At 41.6% G+C, this 21049-nt stretch overlaps 1 protein-coding gene across 3 annotated transcripts in view; it reads left to right on the top strand.

Annotated features, from left to right (window-relative positions):
* The window catches only part of LOC149556441 (WD-40 repeat family protein / beige-like protein), a 161453-nt gene that overhangs the window by 83555 nt on the left and 56849 nt on the right, over positions 1-21049 (top strand). For 2 of the 3 annotated variants that reach the window (XM_089830749.1, XM_089830750.1), the window contains 2 exons: positions 16698-17033; positions 17477-18099. In XM_089830749.1, the coding sequence (XP_089686875.1) occupies positions 16698-17033; positions 17477-18099 (959 nt within the window). The remainder of the gene's footprint in view (positions 1-16697; positions 17034-17476; positions 18100-21049) is intronic. The other variant, XM_089830752.1, reaches the window with a different exon arrangement.

Raw genomic sequence — 21049 nt, 5'->3', positions numbered from 1 at the left:
GTTAGTTGTGTTGGTCACAGATATTTCAGAGAGGAGGTTAGTAGTGTTGTTTATGGATGGACTCTCAGATCCCTTGAGGGGTTGGGTCAACAGGCATGACCCAACTACATTACAGGAGGCTACTAAGAAGGCTTGTGACTTAGCATCTTCTTCTTTTAGGAGAAGATTTCAGCATAGGGATTCATATATGAAAAAGCACAAGGAGAAGGACAAAAAATCTTTTCACAATGATGCTCAGCCAAAAAGGGATAATAAGTTGGATAATGACACCCTGAATGAGTTGAGGAAGAAGCTATGTTTTCATTGCAGAGAGCCTTGGGACTTATCTCATAAGTGTCCTCTCAAGGCTAAGGGTAATCAAATGGAGTATTTCTTAGCAGAGGAGTCACAGTCAGAGAGGGAGGATCAACACTTTGATTCAGATGAGGATAGCAGTATAGAGGAGAGCAACATTCTTGAGGATGAGAAGTCATTGGCACGATTAACGGGGGCTCATAAGGCAATCACATTTAAGGTTAGGGGTACTATCTAGGGGCAGAAAGTGATCTTACTCATTGACACTAGGGCTACACATAATTTAATAGATGCACGATTGGTAGCCAAGAGAGGTTTATAGACCGAGGAGCATGCCGGGTTTAGAGTCATGGTAGCTAATAGTGACGAATTATTATGCACTCGGAAGATATCTAATCTTCACATCAAGTTTGAAGATGGCTATGAGTTGGAGGATGAATTCTATGTAGTAGACATGGGAGACTATGATGTCATCCTCGACATGACATGGATGGCCTCGCTAGTTGAGTTGACACTTAACCTAGCAAAATTGGAGACAAGGTTTCAGCATGAGGGCAAATCTATTGTACTTAGAGGACTTTCAGATGGGAGTTGCAGAGTAATCTCCTTGAGAAAAATGTAGAGACTGTTGCGGCATGATGATGTAGAGTGGGCGACAGAATGTTTTACTATGCTAGCCTCGTAGGAAACACAGGTGAAGAGTCATCCAGTAGATATCCAGGAGATACTTGATAGGCATGCTAAAGTTTTTGGCGAGATTTCGCATGGGGTTCGTCCTGACAGAGGGATGGAGCACGTTATTGAACTCGAGGAGGGAACCAAACCAGTTATGATTACTCCCTATCATCACCCTAAGAAACACAAGGATGAGATAGAAAAGGCAATTAAGGATTTATTGGAGATAAGAGCCCCTTTGCTTTAGCAGTAGTATTGGTAAAGAAGAAGGATGGGACGATACACATGTGCATTGTTTACAAGGCATTAAATAAGAAGACCATTAAGAACAGATATCCCATCCCATGGATAGATGAGCTGATTGATGAGTTGCATGGTGCATGCTTTTTTACGAAGATTGATTTATGGTCAGGGTATCATTAGATTAGGATGAGGGAGGAGGACATTGAGAAGACAACTTTTTGGTGTCACTATGGTCACTTTGAGTTTTTGGTTATGCCATTTGGGCTAAACAATGCCCTTGCTACATTCCAGAGTTGCATGAATCAGGTATTCAGGGGGCAGCTTAGGAAATTTGTCCTAATTTTCTTTGATGACATTTTGGTCTTCAGTAAGACTTGGGAGGAACATTTACAACAGCTTGAGATGGTGTTGTCCATTTTGGAGAAAAAGTTACTATATGCCAAGGAATCTAAGTGCGAGTTTGTGTTAATTGAGTTACTGTACCTTGGGCATATCATCAGTGTAGATGGAGTTCAGGTAGATCCTAAAAAGATTAGAGCTATTGTTGATTGGCCTACTTCTACGAACCTTACACAGCTTTAAGGGGTTCTTTGGTTTCGGCGAGTTTTATGGGAGATTTGTTAAGGGATTTTCACAACCGCTGCACCTTTGACACACCTTACTAGGAAAGGGGCCTTCGCATGGACAGGGGTAGCTCAGAGATGCTTCGATCATTTTAAGAGGGTGATGTCATCATGTCCAGTATTAGCTCTATTGAACTTCACAATGCCATTTGAGCTTCGTTGTGATGTGTCAGGTGATGGGATTGGGGCAGTCTTGATGCAGGAAAAGCATCCCATTGCTTTTGAGAGTAGGAAGCTTTGTGGAGTGGAGAGGAGCTATTCCATCTATGATTGGGATATGTTGGCTATTATGCATGCATTGGTCCTACCTAGTTGGGGGGAAGTTTGTTATCAAGACTAATCTCAATAGCATCAAATACTTCATGAGCCAACGTGATTTGAATGATATACAAAAAAAAGTGTATTACGAAGTTGCAGGCCTATGACTTTGACATTGAGTTTGTCAAAGGTAAGAAGAATGTGGTGGCAAATGCTTTATCTAGGAGACCTCATATTTGTGCTCTAGCTGAGATTACAAGAGATTGGAGAAATAAGATTACAACAGAGTATGCGAGGGACACTTGGGCTTTTGATGTGATTGCAAGCACCATACACGATGATTGTTACGTGGTGGTGGACGGATTGATCAAGTTCTAGGGTAGGATATATTTGATTCCTTCATCACAGTTTAGGGAGGTAATACTGAAGGCATTTCACGATGCACCAATAGTTGGACATCCAGGGATCTTTAAGACCGACAGGCAGATACGTGAGCAGTTCACATGGAAAGGGCTCAAGGATGATGTTCAGAAGCATGTCAGGGAGTGTGCAGTTTGTTAGCAAAATAAGGGAGAGCACACATATCCTGCAGGGTTGTTACAACCTTTACCCGTTCTGGATAGGAAATGGGAAAGTATTTCTATGAACTTCATCACTGGGTTACCACGAGTACAAGGGAGAGATTGGATCTATGTGATAGTTGACTGGCTGATGAAGTTTTCTCACTTCTTTGCTATTCCATCCACTTACATGGCAACACAAGTGGCCAATCTTTTCTTTAGAGAGATATTTAGGTTACATGGGCTTTTCATTGTCAGTGATTGGGATAGTAAATTTATGAGTGTTTTTTGAAGGAATTGTTTGGGTTGTGTGGTACAGATCTTATACCTAGTACTAGTTATCATCCGTAGACAGATGGGTTGATAGAGATTGTGAATAAATGGGTGGAAGGATATCTAAGGAATTATGTAATTGCACAACAAAGGGCTTGGGTCAAATGGCTACATATGGAAGAGTACTGTTATAACACCACTTATCATATATCCATCTATGTTTACTGCATAGATTAATTAAGAAACGCACACAGACAATGAACACGAACACGAATAGCAGAACTCTTATTATTATTCGCATATGCCAAACAGTACATTATGCTTCGATGATATGATCTCATGATTACAATGCTTACTGAAGGGGTTATAAATACTTTCCGAAGAACTTTCTCGAAGGAGTCCGTCGGCCAGATACATAAACTTTTCCGAAGGGTCCTGTCGGCTGATACACAATTTCTTTTCCGAAGGGACCCGTCGGCCGATACACAATTTCTACCGACGACATCATCCCCCCCAAAAAGAAAAGTCGTCTCCTGACGACTAGCAAAATTAGGAGACAACCCACAACCAAGAAAAAGAAATACTAGAGAGAAGAAGGAGGTATTCCAGAAGAGTGCTGTTGACGACGTAACTCATACACTTGGTCAGTCCGGATGCGTAGATCTGTCTGAATCTGTGAATTAACCTCTACGGCCTCCTTCAGTAGAAGCGCGGCATCCATAGCCTACCTCTTGGCCAACTGTAACTCATGCTCTGCCGCATCTTTATCCCGGATAGCCGCGTCCCTCTCCTGTACCACTGCTGCCATATCCTTTAATAGTGTTGCCCGCTTTGCTGCCCAAGCTGCCTGCTTGTCGGCCAAATCAGTGGCTAACTTTTCTCTTGTCTCTTTTTCAACCGCGAGAGATCTCTGGGCTGCAACACTGTCTGCTGCCCTATCCGCCTCCGCGCGCTGCCGCGCATAGTAAACCTCTTTGTACAGTCCCACGATCTCATGTGCCAACTTCATCATCGGAGTGTCACTCGGTCCCAATTCTGGCTCAGTGGCCCAATTTGCCAACATCTCTGGTGTCTCAACTGCCGGCCAATCTCTATCCACAAAAAAAGTTTGAAATCGCTTAGGACAAATCCCACGAATATACGCTCGAATCAAATGCCACTCCCTTCGTCGAGTGAGAGCTTGAATCGCGACATCATGCCCCTTCTTCAATGCAGACTTCATAGTCCTGAGGTAGTCCCTGCACCTGTCCTCATCCGACCCGTAATCCTCCTTGGCGAAGTCATCCAATGACCATTCTGCATCACTATTTTCCTCCTCATTAGCGGGAGCCATGCCCACATCCAGTGCTGCCTCCTCTGCTGTCGGTGCAGTCACGGCATGTGGCATTCCCTCCTCCTGAGACTGAGGCTCTGGTATAGGTGCTACTCCGGAATAGCTGGGGGACTGAATGGACGGGCCACGCCTGTCAGGGACGAGTCGGAACTGCTGCCTCAGAAAGACACTGGCTCTATCCATGACCTCTGGTTGTTCGGGCTGCGTTGGGTCTGTACACACCTGCACTCCTCCGTCTGGTATGTTCTCTATTGGAAGTGTCTGAGCTTTTGCCGACTGTGCTACGGTAACAACTGCTGTTGGCTGACTTATGGCAGGCGCCACAGGTGCTGCTACCGGAAGTGCTTTAGGGGCTGAAGAAGTCTCTCGGTTGACGGGTGCTGTCAGGTGGGCAAAGCTGATCGCAAACCCTGCTCCCGGCCGGACAGGAGAAGGCCGTACCCCGTGTTGCCATGGTGCGGCTAGTGTGACTGCCTGGTGGGATCCTCCAGTCATCAATATCGGTCGCCGAGTTTGTCCAAACTCTGGAATGTGAGCCATGTGTAGACTTCGGGGCACCAACTCAGAAGTCATAGGAACTGTAGTACGCGGAAATAGCAAGGGGGTAGCCGTGACAATCTAAACCTCCTCATCATCCTCGCCCTCCCCTTCTTCTTCCTCCACACTGTCCTGCTCAGAAGATTTCTCCTGTTGGCCGTTGTCAGTATCACCTGCCATGTCCATTCGGGGTCTCTTTTGGCCTGCTGAACCCTTCTGCCCAGAGATTGTGTCCAAGTGCTTCCATCACATGATAGGAGGTTCTCCTGGAGCCAGTGGTCCAGGCTTTGCCTCTAACAAATCCGTTGGAATCATCCGTGCTGCGGCATCAAGGAATAGACCAATGGTGTAATGGGGCATATAGAAGGTCTTGTGCTGGAGAGTCATAAACTCATGCATCCGTTCGGCCAGCACAGACGCCCAATCGTACACTTTCCCAATCATTATGCCGTTCATCATGGATACTTGCGGAAATGTGATATCCGATGCCCTAGAGGATCCCGTGAGCCTGCTCTTGACCAAGTCCATCAGACACCGCCATGGCCCCTCCTGAATGTCGGTTTTCTTTAAACCCCTTCCCTTCGATGTCTCAGCTAATGCCGCCTGTTCTGCTTCTGTCAAATCTCCACATACTAATCTGATTAAAAATAGTTTCCCATCCTTTGGAATTTTCTTCGGCTGAATCTTTTTTCCCTGCTGCCCTGGAATGCCAAAAACACGTGTGAAATCTGCTGCCTTGAATGATACCACTAAGTTCCATCCCAGATACTGAAATGTGCTCCTCCGAGAAACTCTGCCATATGTCTCAATCATGGTACGCAGATACCCTTCATAATCTCCAATGCAAAAAAACGGCATCTGAATGGCCCATTCAACCTGCGCTCTTCTGATGCTTGCTTTAATTGGATGGTCATCAGGGGTTTCTTGCCACCATTTCCGGCAATCCGTTCCATTTAATCCCTCAAATTGTATAGTCTGTGGTGTGATTTCAGCTGCTACAGGTGCTGTAGTCTTACGCTTCTCCTTGCTGTTGCTCGAGCCTTCATTCAGATTACCTGTAGCTGCCATGCTCTTTCCTTCCACAACTTTAGACTGTGCTAACTGTTTTTTCCACTGCCGTTTACCTGCAAACTCCATTAATTATATCTTTTGTCTTTTCCTAATAGTCTTCCAAATCCGTACGGTGGTGAAGTTGAAAAATCCGTACAACAACAAGAGCACAAGTCTATAGAGTGGTTGCCCCAAAAATCCATACGGTGAGTTATAAGAATGGTGTGGTTACCGTACGGCCATGCAATGAGATCAATTTGGAATCCGTACGTTACAAGCTTATAGATTGTACATTCAATTGTAAATACCTGCCGTCATGGAAAGAGCAAGAAGACCTTGTGGATATTTCAACTGAAGACGATCCATCAATACTATAGTCCTCTGTTGCACAGTAGGATCAGTAAAGGCTCAATGTCGAAGAGGGCTCATCAATTTTACCTGCAACTCTGTCTTTGGTATCCACACAATTCCATACCACAATTCCGTACGGTATTCAAAGCTCAGAAAATCTGGTGAAATCCTTATTGCCCAAATTTTGATGACTGGAAAACCCGTATAAAAAAACCTTATAGTCCAACCTTATCATATACAAAGCCGTACAGTGCACGGGCAAGAATCCGTACGGTGGTCTCAATGTTATAATATACAACTCTTAAAAAAAAAAAAACCATACCTGCCAAAAAACCGTACTACAATTTTGAGAACCGTACTACATATTAGATTTTCTGAAAACCGTACCTCTTAAAAAAAACCATACACTGCCACAAAAACCGTACTACCATCTTGAAAGCCGTACTACATATTAGATTGTCTGAAAACCGTACACCATCATTTAGATATTAAAAACCGTACGGTGCTCCTTCCTACAGATATTAAAGACCGTATGGTACTCTCCTTCCCTTATGAAGCCGTACGGTGCTTTTTTTCCTAAAAACTGTACGGCACTCTTTTCTCTGAAAGTTGTACGGTACATTCCATTCTCTGAGAAATCCGTACGGTGCTTGTGGAAGCCGTACGGTGCTCCTTCTTCATTGTGAAATCCGTACGGCACTAAACCGTATGGTACTTTTTCCTTTTCCTTTTTTAAAAAAAATTTTAAATTCTTTTTTTCTTTTTTACACAAAAAATAGCAATCAGTTTTCCCTTTGACCGGCGTCACCGTCGGTTTGCAATGACGAAGGGGTCTCCCGAAGGCCATTCTGTGATGCAGAAGTCTTCCGGCCGTGATATATCTTCAACTTCGATCCATTTACCACCTGAGGCACTTCATGTCCATCCAAAGTCCATAATTTGATTGCTCCATTGTCCCCTACTTCCCGAATCTGATACGGCCCGACCCACTTAACTTTGAACTTGCTCGGTTTGATCTCATTCCGACCGTCGTACTTCAATACCCACTGTCCGGGCTAAAACCTGTTTAGCTTCAGGTGCTTATCGTGCCATGCTTTCCACCTATTCTGCGTTACTTCAGTTGTCCACTGTGCTAATAATCGCTTCTCCTCTAACATTTTCAGTTTATACAGCCGCTCCCTTAAGCTTTCCATGTTGCCCAACTTGTTTTCTAGTGCTATCCGCAAGCTTGGTATCATAAATTCTGCTGGTACTACGGCCTCTTGTCCGAACATCAGTTGAAACAGCGTGTGTCCTGTTGTAACTTTATACGCCGTGCGGTAAGCCCACAGAGCAGAGGGTAATTTCTCCTCCCAATCCTCCCCTTCGACTGCGCAGGATTTGTATATAATTGATACTAGGATTTTGTTGGTAGCTTCGGCCTATCCGTTTGCCCTTGGGTAGTACGAACTTGATAGCGAATGATAAATTTTGAACTCCGTGGTAAGCAGTTGAATCACATGATTTACAAAATGTCCGCCTCTGTCACTTGTTAATTGTAACGGAATGCCGTATCTAGTAATTATTTGTTCATAAATAAACTTTGCTGTACTTACCGCTGAGTTGTCCGGTAGTGCACGCGCCTCCACCCATTTAGTCAAATATTCTGTCGCAACAACAATGTAACGACACCTTCTGATTCTGCTTGTCTTCAGCGGTCTTATGAAGTCCAAACCCCACCGTTCAAAGAGCTCCTGAGCATGAGAAGGATTCAGAGGCATGAAATCTCTTTTCAAAGGTTTTCCAGCTCGCTGACATGTATCGCATGCAACAACCCATTCCTTGGCGTCATTGTATACTGTTGGCCACCATAATCCTACTAGAAGTATTTTTCGCGTACTTGTGTCCGGCCTCATGTGTCCTCTTGTCGGTCCTTCGTGCGCTTCCTTCAATACCCGTGGAATTTCTTCCTTCAGGACACAACGCCTCAGGATCTGATCGGGTCCCATTTTATACAACAATCCATTAATCAGCTGAAATGTTCCGCTCCGTATCACCAACTTTCGTTTTCCATTCGGTGGCATGGTATTTGGAAACTGTCCTGTTGACAAGTATTTGCCGATGCTTGTATACCACTCCGGTAGTGCAGCAATTTGAAACAGCTGTGCATCAGGAAAGTCATCATTTACACCGTCTGCCGGTTCTCCTGTTCTGATACGTGACAAATGATCTGCGCTTACATGTTTCTTTCCTGGCCATACAATGATCTTGAAGGTAAACTCCTGCAACAGGAGTAACCATCGGCTGATTCTTCCTTGAATGACTGGCTTGTTGATCATATACAACAGGGCCTGATGATCGACATAGAACACAAATGGAGTGGCCAACAAGTAATCTCGGAATTTCTGCACAGCATAGACCATCCCCAATGCTTCCCGTTTGGTTGTACTATAATTTTGTTCAGCTTTTGATAGCAACTGACTGGCGAAGTAGATCGGATGATCCAACCCGTGGCTTCCCGTTTGCGCGAGAGTTGCTCCGATCGCATAGTTCGATGCATCCACATGCACATGAAACTCCTTCCAATCCGGGTATGCCAAAATAGGTGCTGTAGCCAGTCGTACCTTGAGTCCTTCAAATGCTTCATCCTGTTCCTTGTCCCATCAGAACGATTCTGTCTTGCAAGTTAACCTATCCAACGGATATGCTATGTTGGCAAAATTTTTGATGAAACGCCTGTAATACCCTATATGGCCAAGGAAAGATTTTACCTCTGTCACATTGGTGGACGACTACATCTCTAATATGACCCGCACTTTGTCCGGATCTGTCTTCAATCCCTCCTTACAGACTATGTGTTCGAGCAACCTTCCGTGTGGGACCATAAATTTGCACTTCTTCGGGTTTAGGGCCAAACGCGCACGGTGGCACCTTTCCATACACTCGCCTAAGGCTGCCAGATGTTTGTCCTCCGCACTGAACACTCACCAATCATCGAAAAATGCCTTGAAGTTTCCGACGGACATCTTGTCAAAAATGTGTAGTATGATCTGCTGAAATGTCGCAAGCGCATTGCACAGACCGAATGGCATCCGATTATAGGCATAGACCCCATCTTGTACGAAAAATGTTGTCTTCAGTTTATCCTCCTCTGTGATTGAGATCTGATTGTAGCCGGAAAAACCATCCATAAATGAGTAGATCTCGTGTCCAGCACCTCCTCCAGGATGCTGTTCGTGAATGGGATCGAGAACGGATCCTTGATGGTGACTGCATTCAGGCATCGAAAATCAACACATATTCGGATCTGAATGGAGTCCTTCAGGGAGATCACGATCGGGGATACCCATTCACTGGTCTGCACCTTGAAAATAATTCCGGCTTCTAGCATCCAATTGATTTCCTCCGTAACCCGGGCCACATAATTTTTGTTCATTCTGTAGGGCCTCTTTCGTACGGGTATTGCTCCTTCGATCAATTGAATGCGGTGCACACACAATTCAGGTGGTACGCCCTTCAGGTCCTTGTATGTCCATGCAAAGACATCCTTATACTTAAAAAATATCTTGAATGCTGCTGTCTTTAGTACTAGGTCCCAATTGTCTCCTACCAGTATGTTCCGTTGTTTTGCTTCGTCTCCCAAATTCATGGTCTGCAACGTGACTTCATTGTATTTGATGGGTTCTCCTTTAGTGAACTGATGTGCCGAGGTCACATCGAGTGATGCATCCCCTTCCTTTATTTCAGTGAACTCCTTTGGAAATTCATCGGTATTGTGTTCTTCTATTGTCAGTATGTTGCAGGTTGGAAACAATTCATAATCCTCTATCTGCCAATGGTAAAGACCATTTACTGAATCCAAATCGTCATCTCCTTCCAGTCGTAGAACTCCCTCCTGATCCGGTTCCATAGTTTGCCCCTTTTCATCCTCTTCTCCCTCAGAATCTGACGATAGGGCTTCTTCCTCGACCATCTGAGTGTGCAGATCGATGACATACTTCCGGCCTTTGCTTTCGAGTGATAAAGTATTTTTCTTCCAATCGTGCTTTGCTTTTGCTTGTATCAGCCACCCCTGACCCAGAATAGCATCTTACCCCTTCCGCCTGAGAGGAATTACAACGAAGTCCAACAGGAATGGTTGTGTTCCAATTGTCATTGGTTGCGCTGTGAGTATTCCCAATGGCTTGATTCTGTGTTGATCGGCTGTTAACAGCTGGAAGGTAGGTGGCCATAATGTCGGTTGTCCCAACTTTTTCCAAGTATCCTCTGGTAGCACATTGACACTGGATCCTCCGTCGACGATCGTGTCCGTTAGCACAGTTCTGAGAATGCCCATTTCAACAACCGCTAGATAGTGTCCAGATGAAAGAGCTAACAGCATCGGGTCTTCTGCACTTGTACCCCCCTGTTTCTCCTTGTCTTGCTCTACGGGTTGCTTAGCACTCGGGACTATATTTGTGAGGGCCGTACGGAGTTGAGGCATAGTGAGTAATAGATCATTTATCCTGACGGGTATCTCAGCTTGCAATATTTGCCATACCATGTTCTGTTCCGCACAGTTCTGGACGGAGGTACTTGGCGTGTCTTTCAGGTGTGCCGTTTTTGCCTGTGTTGCTTTCTGGATTTTTGTCCGTGCTTCCTCCAGTCTCTTTTTTTCCTCCGCTGGGTCAGGGTATAGCTTCGCCTGCTTCCGAGTGATTACCAGAACTTCTTCTTCATCCATCCCGACAGTAATCAAGTTCACTCCGAACTTCGAGCACTTAGCATCGTCATGATCGCCAGGTCCACACCATTGGCATAGTAACTTTGATGTGTTCGTTGTTGTGCACTCTCGGGCAAAGTGACCCCACAGATTGCATGCACGGCATTGAACAATTGGCCGACCATTCGCATCGTACTGAATTCGACTCCTTCCGCCATTATTGTTGTTGCCGTCATTGTTATTGCTGTTGTTGTTTTGACTGCGCCAATTGTTTCTGTATCCACCTGATGTGGCACCTTCCATTGGTATTCCCGTTCCCTCCTGACGGGGATGCCTCCTGCGTCAGGAACACTTGCTGCGGTGTTCTTGCTTTCAAATTGAAAGGGCATTCCTTTACCGAGTGTCCCAGAATCTAGCAGATTTCACAAAATTGATCTTTCGGGCAGGATCCCTTCGTATGGCCTTCTTTCTTGCACTTCGTGCACCATAGGTCATTGCCCTTAGTCTCCTTGTTCATGTTTTTGAATTCCTTCATCATCCGCATCATGTCCTTCTGGAGGGCTCGGACCTTCTTATTGCTTTCTTCGTCATCGCTGCTATTTTCTCCTGAAGATGCATTGTCTTCTGAATCGGACGAGCTGTTTTTCTTCTTCTTCTTTGTCTTCTGGTCACTTTCGAGGTTCATTGCCCGATTGTACGCTTCATTGTATGTTGATGGTGGCACGATCTTCATCTTTTTCTGGAGCTTCGAGTGAAGGCCTTCAATGAACCATCTTTTCTGGAGCCCATCTGCTGGCTTATTCTCCATTTTACTGATTAAGTCCTTCAACCTCTTGGCGAAGACCCGTACTGTTTCATTCTTCTTTTGCTTGGTATTGAATATCTTCGCTACAATTTCATTATCGTCACGCAAAAGTTGAAATTCTGCGATGAACTCCTTCTTAATGTTATCCCAACTGTTTAACTTTTGTGGATCAGTATCAGTAAACCAATCGATCGCAACACCCCGTAGGGTAGCGGGAAATTGTCGGATCCATTCGTTTGTATCTGTTATGCCCTTCGCCCTCCAGATTGTTTCACATGTTTTACAATGTCAAATGGGATCAGCTGCTTCATCACCATCAAATTTAGGCAATTTTTCCTTCGGACCTGCCATTATCACTGTATGTTGAGGGTTTTGTTGTGTACTTGCGCTGTTTTGCACTCCCGTGCTGTTTTGAACACCCACGCTATTTTGCACACCCGCGCTATTTTCTACACCCGCGCTGTTTTCTGCTTCCACACTGTTTTCAACACCTGCGTTGTTTTCTGCTTCCGTGCTATTTTCAACACCCGCGCTGTTTTCGACTTCCGCGCTGTTTGGTGAAGAAGAGGGTTCGTCAACCGAAGCTGTTCGTTCCGGAAGTATATCTCGGACGAAGAGGTCACTCCACGCTCGTGCTCCTTAGGCACTTCGAGCCGTGCGAGTCAATCTCCTTCCGTCAGGATTCTCTTCCCGTGGCGTATGCAGATTCAGAAACTCCTCCCTCGCTTCTTCCACCAACTCAAGCCGTTGTCGAGTCTCCTTCAACAATCCTTCCGCACTCTTGTTTCCGTTGGCAATCTTTTGAAATCTCCTTCGGCGCTTTGTCTGCTAAGCCAGAATTAAATTTTCCTGCGCAACGCGTATGTCATCTTTTTCCTTCAGCTTATTCTTATCTTTGTTCAACTGATTCGGCATTTAATTCATATCCGCTTGCCTGTGTACTAGGTCCATCGGGCAACGGCACCAAATGTTTACCGCATAGATTAATTAAGAAACGCACACAGACAATGAATACGAACACGAACAACAGAACTCTTATTATTATTCGCATATGCCAAACAGTACATTATGCTTCGATGATATGATCTCATGATTACAATGCTTACCGAAGGGGTTATAAATATTTTCTGAAGAACTTTCCTGAAGGAGTCCGTCGGCCAGATACATAAACTTTTTCGAAGGGTCCTGTCGGCTGATACACAATTTCTTTTCCGAAGGGACCCGTCGGTCGATACACAATTTCTACCGACGACAATCAAGATGTCTCCATTCATGGCCTTGTACGGTTATGAAGCACCTAGTTTCATGGATTTGGTTTTGGGGGATAGTAGAGTGCCCAAAGCAAAAAACTTCTTGCAGGATGGTCAGGAAATTTTGAGGGTGCTCAAGAAGAATATACAGCAAGCCCAAAATCAGTAGAAATTGTATGCTAACTAGCACCAGATAGAGTGCAGGTTTGGAGTTGGGGATATGGTTTACTTGAGGCTACAACCATACAGACAGTCATCACTCAAGAAGAGCGAAGTAGAGAAGTTGAAGCCTACGTTTTATGGTTCCTACAGAGTGATTCGTAGGGTGGGCGAGGTTGCCTATGAGATTGAGCTTCCAGAGGGTGATTGGGTGCATAATGTGTTTCATGTGTCGAGGGTTAAGAAAGCCATCGGTCAGAGAGTTGTGCCTTTTGCAAATTTGCCACCATTAGATGAGGAGGGGAAGCTTGTATTGATTCCTGAGGCTGTTCTGGATACCAGGGAGAGGACTATGCGGAACTGGGTGATTAAAGAATATTTAGTCAGGTGGAGAGACTTGCCAGAGGAAGATGCTACATGTGAGAGTGAGCAGGTGTTATAGCGAACAGGACTAAGATTGCTTGAGGACAAGCAATTTCGAGGGGGGCAGACTGTAATGTCCCCACTTTAGCAGTTGTCTAGTTGTGTGACCGTTAGCCTTTTTATTTAATTTTATTTATCCCACATTGCTTGTGAAAAGTGGTCAACCCTATGAAGTAGGAATAAAAGGAGAGCTTGTAGCTATTGTTAGGCAGGTTGAATATGGGAAGAAAATAGATGTGTGAGTTTCAGATTTGTTCTTGGCATTAAAGGATGTCTATCCTCTCTTGTGACATTCTAGACATCATTCCTTTGGGGTTTGGCCTTTGGAATTCATTGCTATTAGCTTCATTAACAAGCAGATTGGGCGCATTTCCAGCTATAGGTGGATTGGATGTTTGCTCATATCATTCCTGCTTTTTGTCCGATACTTATGCCATTGTGAAGGGATGCTTTATGAATGTCTTGGATTGATTGAAGGTAGTTTTACTGTAGCAGCACTGTAGCGCGACACTATTCATATTACTGTAGCAGCAAGATGGGAAATCAATATTGGAATATCATGCTATAATTAGTGAGTTGAGACGTTTGCTATGTATTTGATTTTATTAGCTTGAAAACTAATATTATTTCAACAATATTTCAATCTTCAATTTTGCATAAATTCCTTCTTGTTCATGTTATGTGGTTTCAAATCTATGCAAAGACATTAAAATCACTATCAATAGTTGGTTTGGTTTTTTTGGGCATTTCTAGGGTGCCCATTACATTGAAAGCATCGCAATAAAGATTATCTACTAAGCAGCTAAACATTTTTTGTTGGTCACCCATGGTTCCCCCTAAAGCAGGTTGTCTAGCCTGGTTGGCAATCAAGCATAGAGTCCTTTCTAGTAATAGATTGGCCAAATTAAACATCTCTGTCCAATTTACATGTATCTTATGCAGGAAAGAGTTAGAGGATGCAGACCATCTGTTTATAAATTGTGAATTTGCACAAGCTGCTTGGTCTCATGTCCTTTCTAAACTCCACAATAGCACGTGCTTACCAATTAAAGTCTTGAACTTATTTCAGCAATAGCCTATTCTTTATTCAGAGTCTTTTTTTGGTTGCTTATGGATTGTGATACCTGCAGTCATAGTTCATGCCCTATGGTGGGAAAAAAACCTGAGATTTTTAGACAACAGTCAATCTCATCCTCTTAGTTTCTTACAAAACTTGAAAGAGGTATTTAGGAAGCAGTGCAGACCTATATCCAAACAGAAAAATGTACATATTCAACTTTCAAAGCTTGGTATAATGATGTCCTTAAATCTTGGAGTACTATAAAAAATAACTTAACCCTATAAAATAACTTCGTTTGCAATTTATTTCACTTTTGTCACTGATTTGGACTTGGAGCTTGCCTTTGCAAGGGGCTGGATTTTGGAGGGTCAGAGGATTTTCCCTTTAGGGTGGGCAGAATCTGCCATGCCCAGAGGACTTTCTCTTTGCCACTTGCTTTTCATATTGAGTCTTTTTTTCCTCTTTGCAACATGCTTTGCATACTTACTTCTTTCTTTTCTTTTTTGATTGATAAACGGCTGAAGCCTAGATTAATTATTATTATTTTTTGCTATTATATTTGTTGAAATTTATTATTATAGGTGTTAAGCTTGAGTAGACTTGAACTCAAGACCTCCCACATGAGAGTCAAACAAGTTACCATTGTTTTGTAGGCTCTTGCCTGCATACTTAGTTCTTTCATATACTTTAAGACTTTAGGTTATATTTAATATAAATACTGTTAGGATCTTTGAGATAGGTTTCAGCTTCGTAGGAGTTATAGTAAAGATTCTAGATTTTGGGAGTTTTTTGAAAAATTCCAGCCAAATTTCAGGGTTCAAAACGCCTTTAACGTTGTTACCTCCCATAACCTTTCCTGGCTTTCTAAGATTGAAGTTAGAACGAGCATTTTCAAAAAGCTTCAACTCATTTCATCACACATCACTTGGTTTTAATTCCATATCCCATACAGACTTAGCCCAACTCTCACTTGCAGACAGTCTTTAAGGCCAACATCACAATAGTAGTGGGGTAGCAACCCTGACACATTTCCAATCAAGGCCTTTGAGGCCACATAAACCTTCATGGTGCATGCTACATTTCATAATTTGTCACTTCTAACCAAAACAAGAGGAGAACAAATCATTGCAATGTCTTCAAACTTTTTTCTGTGGCCAAGTTTGTATAGAAAACTTTTCAGAATCATATTTTCACATTAATATCTGCCCTTTAATTTATATTGAAGGCATGTGTGCACATTTAAGTTATTCAATTTTAATTTCAAGGGAATTGTCACATGCCTCTACCCACTTCTAGTTGCGAGTCAACCTTCAAGGAGAAGTCTAATGTATCGATGAGCTGTGATATTTAATAAAACAAAAGAGACCTTGCTGATCAATATATTGGAAAATGGATTGAATTAAATTGTTATGAAGGCTGAAATAAATCTTTTTTGTTGGAAATTTGGTGAACATGTTTTTGAAGGATTTAAATGATTGAATGGAATTGTTTGTCTATGGAGGGACATTATGAGAGAATAGTTGCCAACACACTAGAGGCAAAATTCAAAGTGCATTGAAAAACTTTGAGGACAATGTACCACTACTAATTCAGGTCATAAAACAAGAGAGATCACGCTCATCGATATATTGGAAAATGGAATGCAAATTTATTAAATTATTACCAAGACTGAAATCAATCTTTTTCGTTGGAAATTTGGTGAACATGTTTTTGAAGCATCTAAATGATTGAATGGGATTGTTTGTCTGTGGAGGGAAATTATGAGAGAATAAATAGTTGCCATCACACTTCAGGCAAAATTCAAAGTGTGTTGAAAAAATTTGAGAAAATGTACTGCTACTAATTCGGGTCATCCAAGTCTATATGACATTTGGGATTTTAATGAACATCTTATACTGTGTTTTCTTGCTTGCACCTATTATACAATTCGTGTGTTATAGAACAGTTTGGCTACATACTGTTTTATTTGCTTGTCAACATGCTTGGTAAAATTGTATATTTCCATTTTTCTTGATGGCCAACTCATATAATATAGTCAGTCCGGTTTGTGTCCATTTAATTAAATGTAATTTGTTTTAGTAGATGGTTCAGTTGAATGAAGCTTTATTGCCATTTTCTGCAGCAGACTCAAGTTATTGCAGCTGCGGCAGCCGGAGTTGCTGCAGGAGGGTTATCACCTCAGGCTGCAAAAGCTGAAGCAGAATCAGCAGCATACCTATCCGTGGCTTTGGCGGAAAATGCTATTGTTGTTCTGATGCTTGTTGAAGATCATCTCCGTTTTCAATCCCAGGTATTCAATACAGCACCATCTTTCACCACACCAGGCTCACCTGTTTCAGTTGCATATTCTAGTGGGGGGCGTTCATCATCTTTTGGAAAATCAACATCAGAGGGAGTGGATAGTCCAGGACCTCGAAGAGTTTCATCTTTCAATGATTCTGGAGGTGTCTCTTTAGATGTAAGTAACTCATTCTGTGGTCTTGTCTAATAATATGAAAGTATTTGGAGGTTTGAGAGCATATTTTGATTACTTCAATTTTTGTGGTGCTTATGTAGTAGCTGTTAATAACTTTTACCTTATGGTGTATTATTAGCCAGATAAACTTCTTTAGATGTGGACAATAATTGTAAGTTAGTGACTACTTGATTTGAGTGTGTAAATGGCATTCTGAAAATTTCTTTAGGCTGAACTCAGTTCTATCAATTGACTATGCTTTTAGATTAGTGTCTTTTGTTTTATTAGAAAACTGGGTCTTTAGCCAGTACTCTGATGAAGGCTATCACCGGTCAGTGATTTGTCAATGCTTCATGTTTGTCTTTCACATCCAATGGATTATAAACTATGATATGTTTTGTCTCATATATTGTTTTTAAGTTATTGTCTGCTGCTGATGCTGACAGGTTCTTGCTTCAATGGCGGATGCTAATGGGCAAATTTCTGCAGCAGCCATGGAACGCCTTTCAGCTGCTGCAGCTGCTGAACCTTATGAATCTGTTCGTTGTGCTTTTGTCTCATATGGGAGCTGCACAATAAACTTAGCTGAAGGATGGAAACGGAGGAGCCTTATGTGGTATGGAGTTGGTCTTCCACTTAAATCTGAAAGTTTTGGTGGTGGAGGAAGTGGATGGGAAACCTGGAATTCTGTGTTTGAAAGGGATGAGAATGGGGAATGGATTGAATTTCCCCTGATCAAAAAATGTGTCACAATGCTTGAGGCTCTGTTGTTAGATGAATCTGGACCTGGTTGTGGGCTTGCAATTGTAGGAGGATCTGGAATTGGAATGGGGGGAATGATTGCATTGCAGCAGTTGTTGGACAGTGACCAACCATTTTTAACAATGCTGAGAATGGTGCTTGTTTCAATGAGGGAAGAGGATACTGGAGAAAAATTGGGTCAGTCATTGAGTTCCAACACAAGGGAAAGCACAGCAGAGGGTGTTCATTGGCTCATAAAACAGAATTCAACTCTAGAAAACAGTAACCGTCTGACAAGACGAAAACCACGATCAGCACTACTTTGGAGGTATTTTAAATTTATTCTATTATATTTTCAAAGTTAAAGAAGGCTGTGATGGTTTTGAAGTCTCAGATTGCCTTACTGTGATTTGTCCAAGTCATCTGACTCTTCTAGGTCCCTGTTTATTGCGTTTTGTGGCCAATACTTGCTTAACTTCACTGTATTAATTTACCAATATTTGTTTGGCTATGTTTCTCTCCTGTCATGAAATAGACCAGGATCTATATTGTGTTTCTTATAAAGAAAAATTGTAGGCACTGGCAGTGGAGATTAAAACACATGTTTATAAGCTGTCTTTTGTGTTTTAAAGATTTGAAAAGATTTAAAACATGCAAGATAATTTTTGTCCATACCAAACTTGTGATAAAAGTCGACTGAAAGGTTAAGAAGAGAAAATAAGCAAAAGAATGGCTGCTTGCAGACACAGGTTGGGGGGGGAAAAGCATTAGGGTAAATTGCACTAATTCTCTTTAAAATATTTTGGATGAAGAAAGTATTCGAATGTCTTGAAATAGGTTCTAAACATCAGACACATTTACTCCAGAAACTGACATTCATTGAATAATGATGCATTATTATGCAGAGATATTCATCAACCTATGGTAGTCAAAGTTCAAAGTGGTGCAAGGATATTCCACTTGAGTTTGACCCATGTATGAAACATGTATATAGTATTTAATATTTGAATACTATAATTGACCAATATTTTTTTAAAACAAAAAATTTAACACATTCAGTAGCGAACCTTTTAAAATAAACACTTTTCCAGCTGAAATTGTAAATTTAAATGGAATTTGGCTTATGAGCCAAGGATGGATCAAAGCAGTCCCACGTTTTTTAAACTAGTAGATAGAGACACCATAATATGAAATTCATGGAGCGATGTTTTCTAGATAAATTGCTTTCATATATGTGTTTTGGGAGGATTGATTGTTTTGGTTGCTCTCATATCCTGTGTAGCTTTAAATATGTTTAGATAATTACCATGTTACTAAAATAGTTGTTTATCTATTGGAGCTCTAGACTGTAAATCTTTGTAATATGTTGAACACCATTTTCACAAGGTACCAGTCTTGGTACGCAAATGGGTAGACTCTAAGGTTTGGTTATCCCTACACAATATTTTTTTAACATCCAAGTATAGGTGTATATATAATTAGTAATTTTATATATATATATATATATATCAGAAACAGTAGGGGATCATTTTGTGGTGTAATGGTTAAGTAGTTGCATAGTTAATGGCTATGTCACAAGGTTCGCTGAATTTTTGGTTTCAGGTTCTAAATTTGGTGAACCTATAAAAATATTTAAAAATTTAACCTCATCCTAAATTTAATGCCTGTTTTTTATTTCTGTATTTATAATTTTACTCTTGATAGTTTCTTGTGAATATAACCTGAAAATTAAACTTGGCTACGATCAAGTTGTTAGAACGAGAAGAAGTATGCTTTATAATAAAAAATGAAACGTATCTCCTATTAACTTTAAGGAAAAGGAAGACCCCAAACTGGATCCTTAATTCTAAACTTGAATATGCCGTAGACATCGTTGAACAATTCGAAGAAACAATCATAAAATGTATTTATAGCGAAGGTAAGAGAGAAGCAGATAATCTCGCTAACAAATGAGTGGATGGAGAAGAGATTCTAATAAGACAAACTAATATAAATAGCACATACTTATGAACATGTCAATACTTATATTATTTTATACTATTTATCAATTATTAAAACATATAATAATAAATAGTATATACTTATAGGCAAGAGCCTACAACACAATGGTAAATTGTGAGCTTCCTATGTGGGAGGTCTTGGCTTCGAATCTACTCAAGATTAATACTTAATAATAATAATTAATCACAACACATAATAATAATAATGAACCTTGGCTTTGGCCTCTGACCGATAAAAAAGAAGAAGTATATACTTATTTTTTTTTGAAAATCACATTAAGCGAATTCAATCTCAATTTTTTTCCAATTGTTTTGACTTGTTGAACTTCATCTGAACTTCATAGTTGTTGAACTTGAACTCGAACCTTGTGACTTAGGCTAATGGTGCAATCATAGTTCAAATTGCCACTTGCCCCCCAAAAATGGTGTTAATGCCGGTTGAATTCCACCTTTGTTGGGTTTGTGTGCTTGCAAGCTCTATGCCCTTGCCAGGTTTCCATGCTTGTAGGTTAATATAGACAAAAAAAGAGCAATAAATACACAATGAAAATTTACAAATTTTCATATTGTTCTTTGTAGAGAGCATCAAAGTCAACATTTGGCTCAATTTCATTTGAACCATGATGAGTTACGTTGCTTCTTGACTAGGCTTATATAAAGAGAATTTGGCAAGTTGTGCAACAATAATATCTAATGAATGAAAGATTTTAGTAACGTTTGCGAGGCCAAAGTAGCCTATGGGACACACAAGTCAAAAGACAAGCACACCCTTGAGAAAAGGGTGTGAGAGCACTAAGCCTTTTGATGTTGCTTCTTCAAGATTGCTCTGTGATACTGAATGTTGATCAGTACATTTGCTGTCCCGTCTAGCTGTGTTTCTGCAAAAAGAGTACCTAAATTGCTCGTTTTTAGAATATTCTTGTAGTTGGAGCGGATGTCATTGTATGCTTGACATTCCATGAGAAAGTGTCGATTGGTCTCCACCAATCTCGTGTTGCAAAATAGATATATTCTCTCCTCCCACTCTTCCTTGGGTATCATCCATCTACTCGTTTCACATCTAAAATGGTGAGAGCTTGTCCTAAGTTGTGCTATGAGAATTTTATCTTTCCATTTGACATTTGCTTCTATGTATGCTTTCTCCTCATTGTCTTGTGTTGGGTTAAATTCTTTGATATAATAGTCTTTTTTGCGCCCCTTGTTTGACCGTATACAACTTCTGAATTTTTCCTTCGCGAGCTTTTTAATTCCAACATTGTTATTCAGACATCCATACAT

The sequence above is a fragment of the Cupressus sempervirens genome, chromosome 5 (assembly GCF_028749045.1).
Source record: "Cupressus sempervirens isolate cs-2001-9-10 chromosome 5, ASM2874904v1, whole genome shotgun sequence".
In the NCBI taxonomy this organism is placed as follows: Eukaryota; Viridiplantae; Streptophyta; class Pinopsida; order Cupressales; family Cupressaceae; genus Cupressus; species Cupressus sempervirens.
The sequence above is the reverse complement of the archived record's forward strand: the minus strand, read 5'-3'. Positions and strand labels throughout refer to the sequence as shown.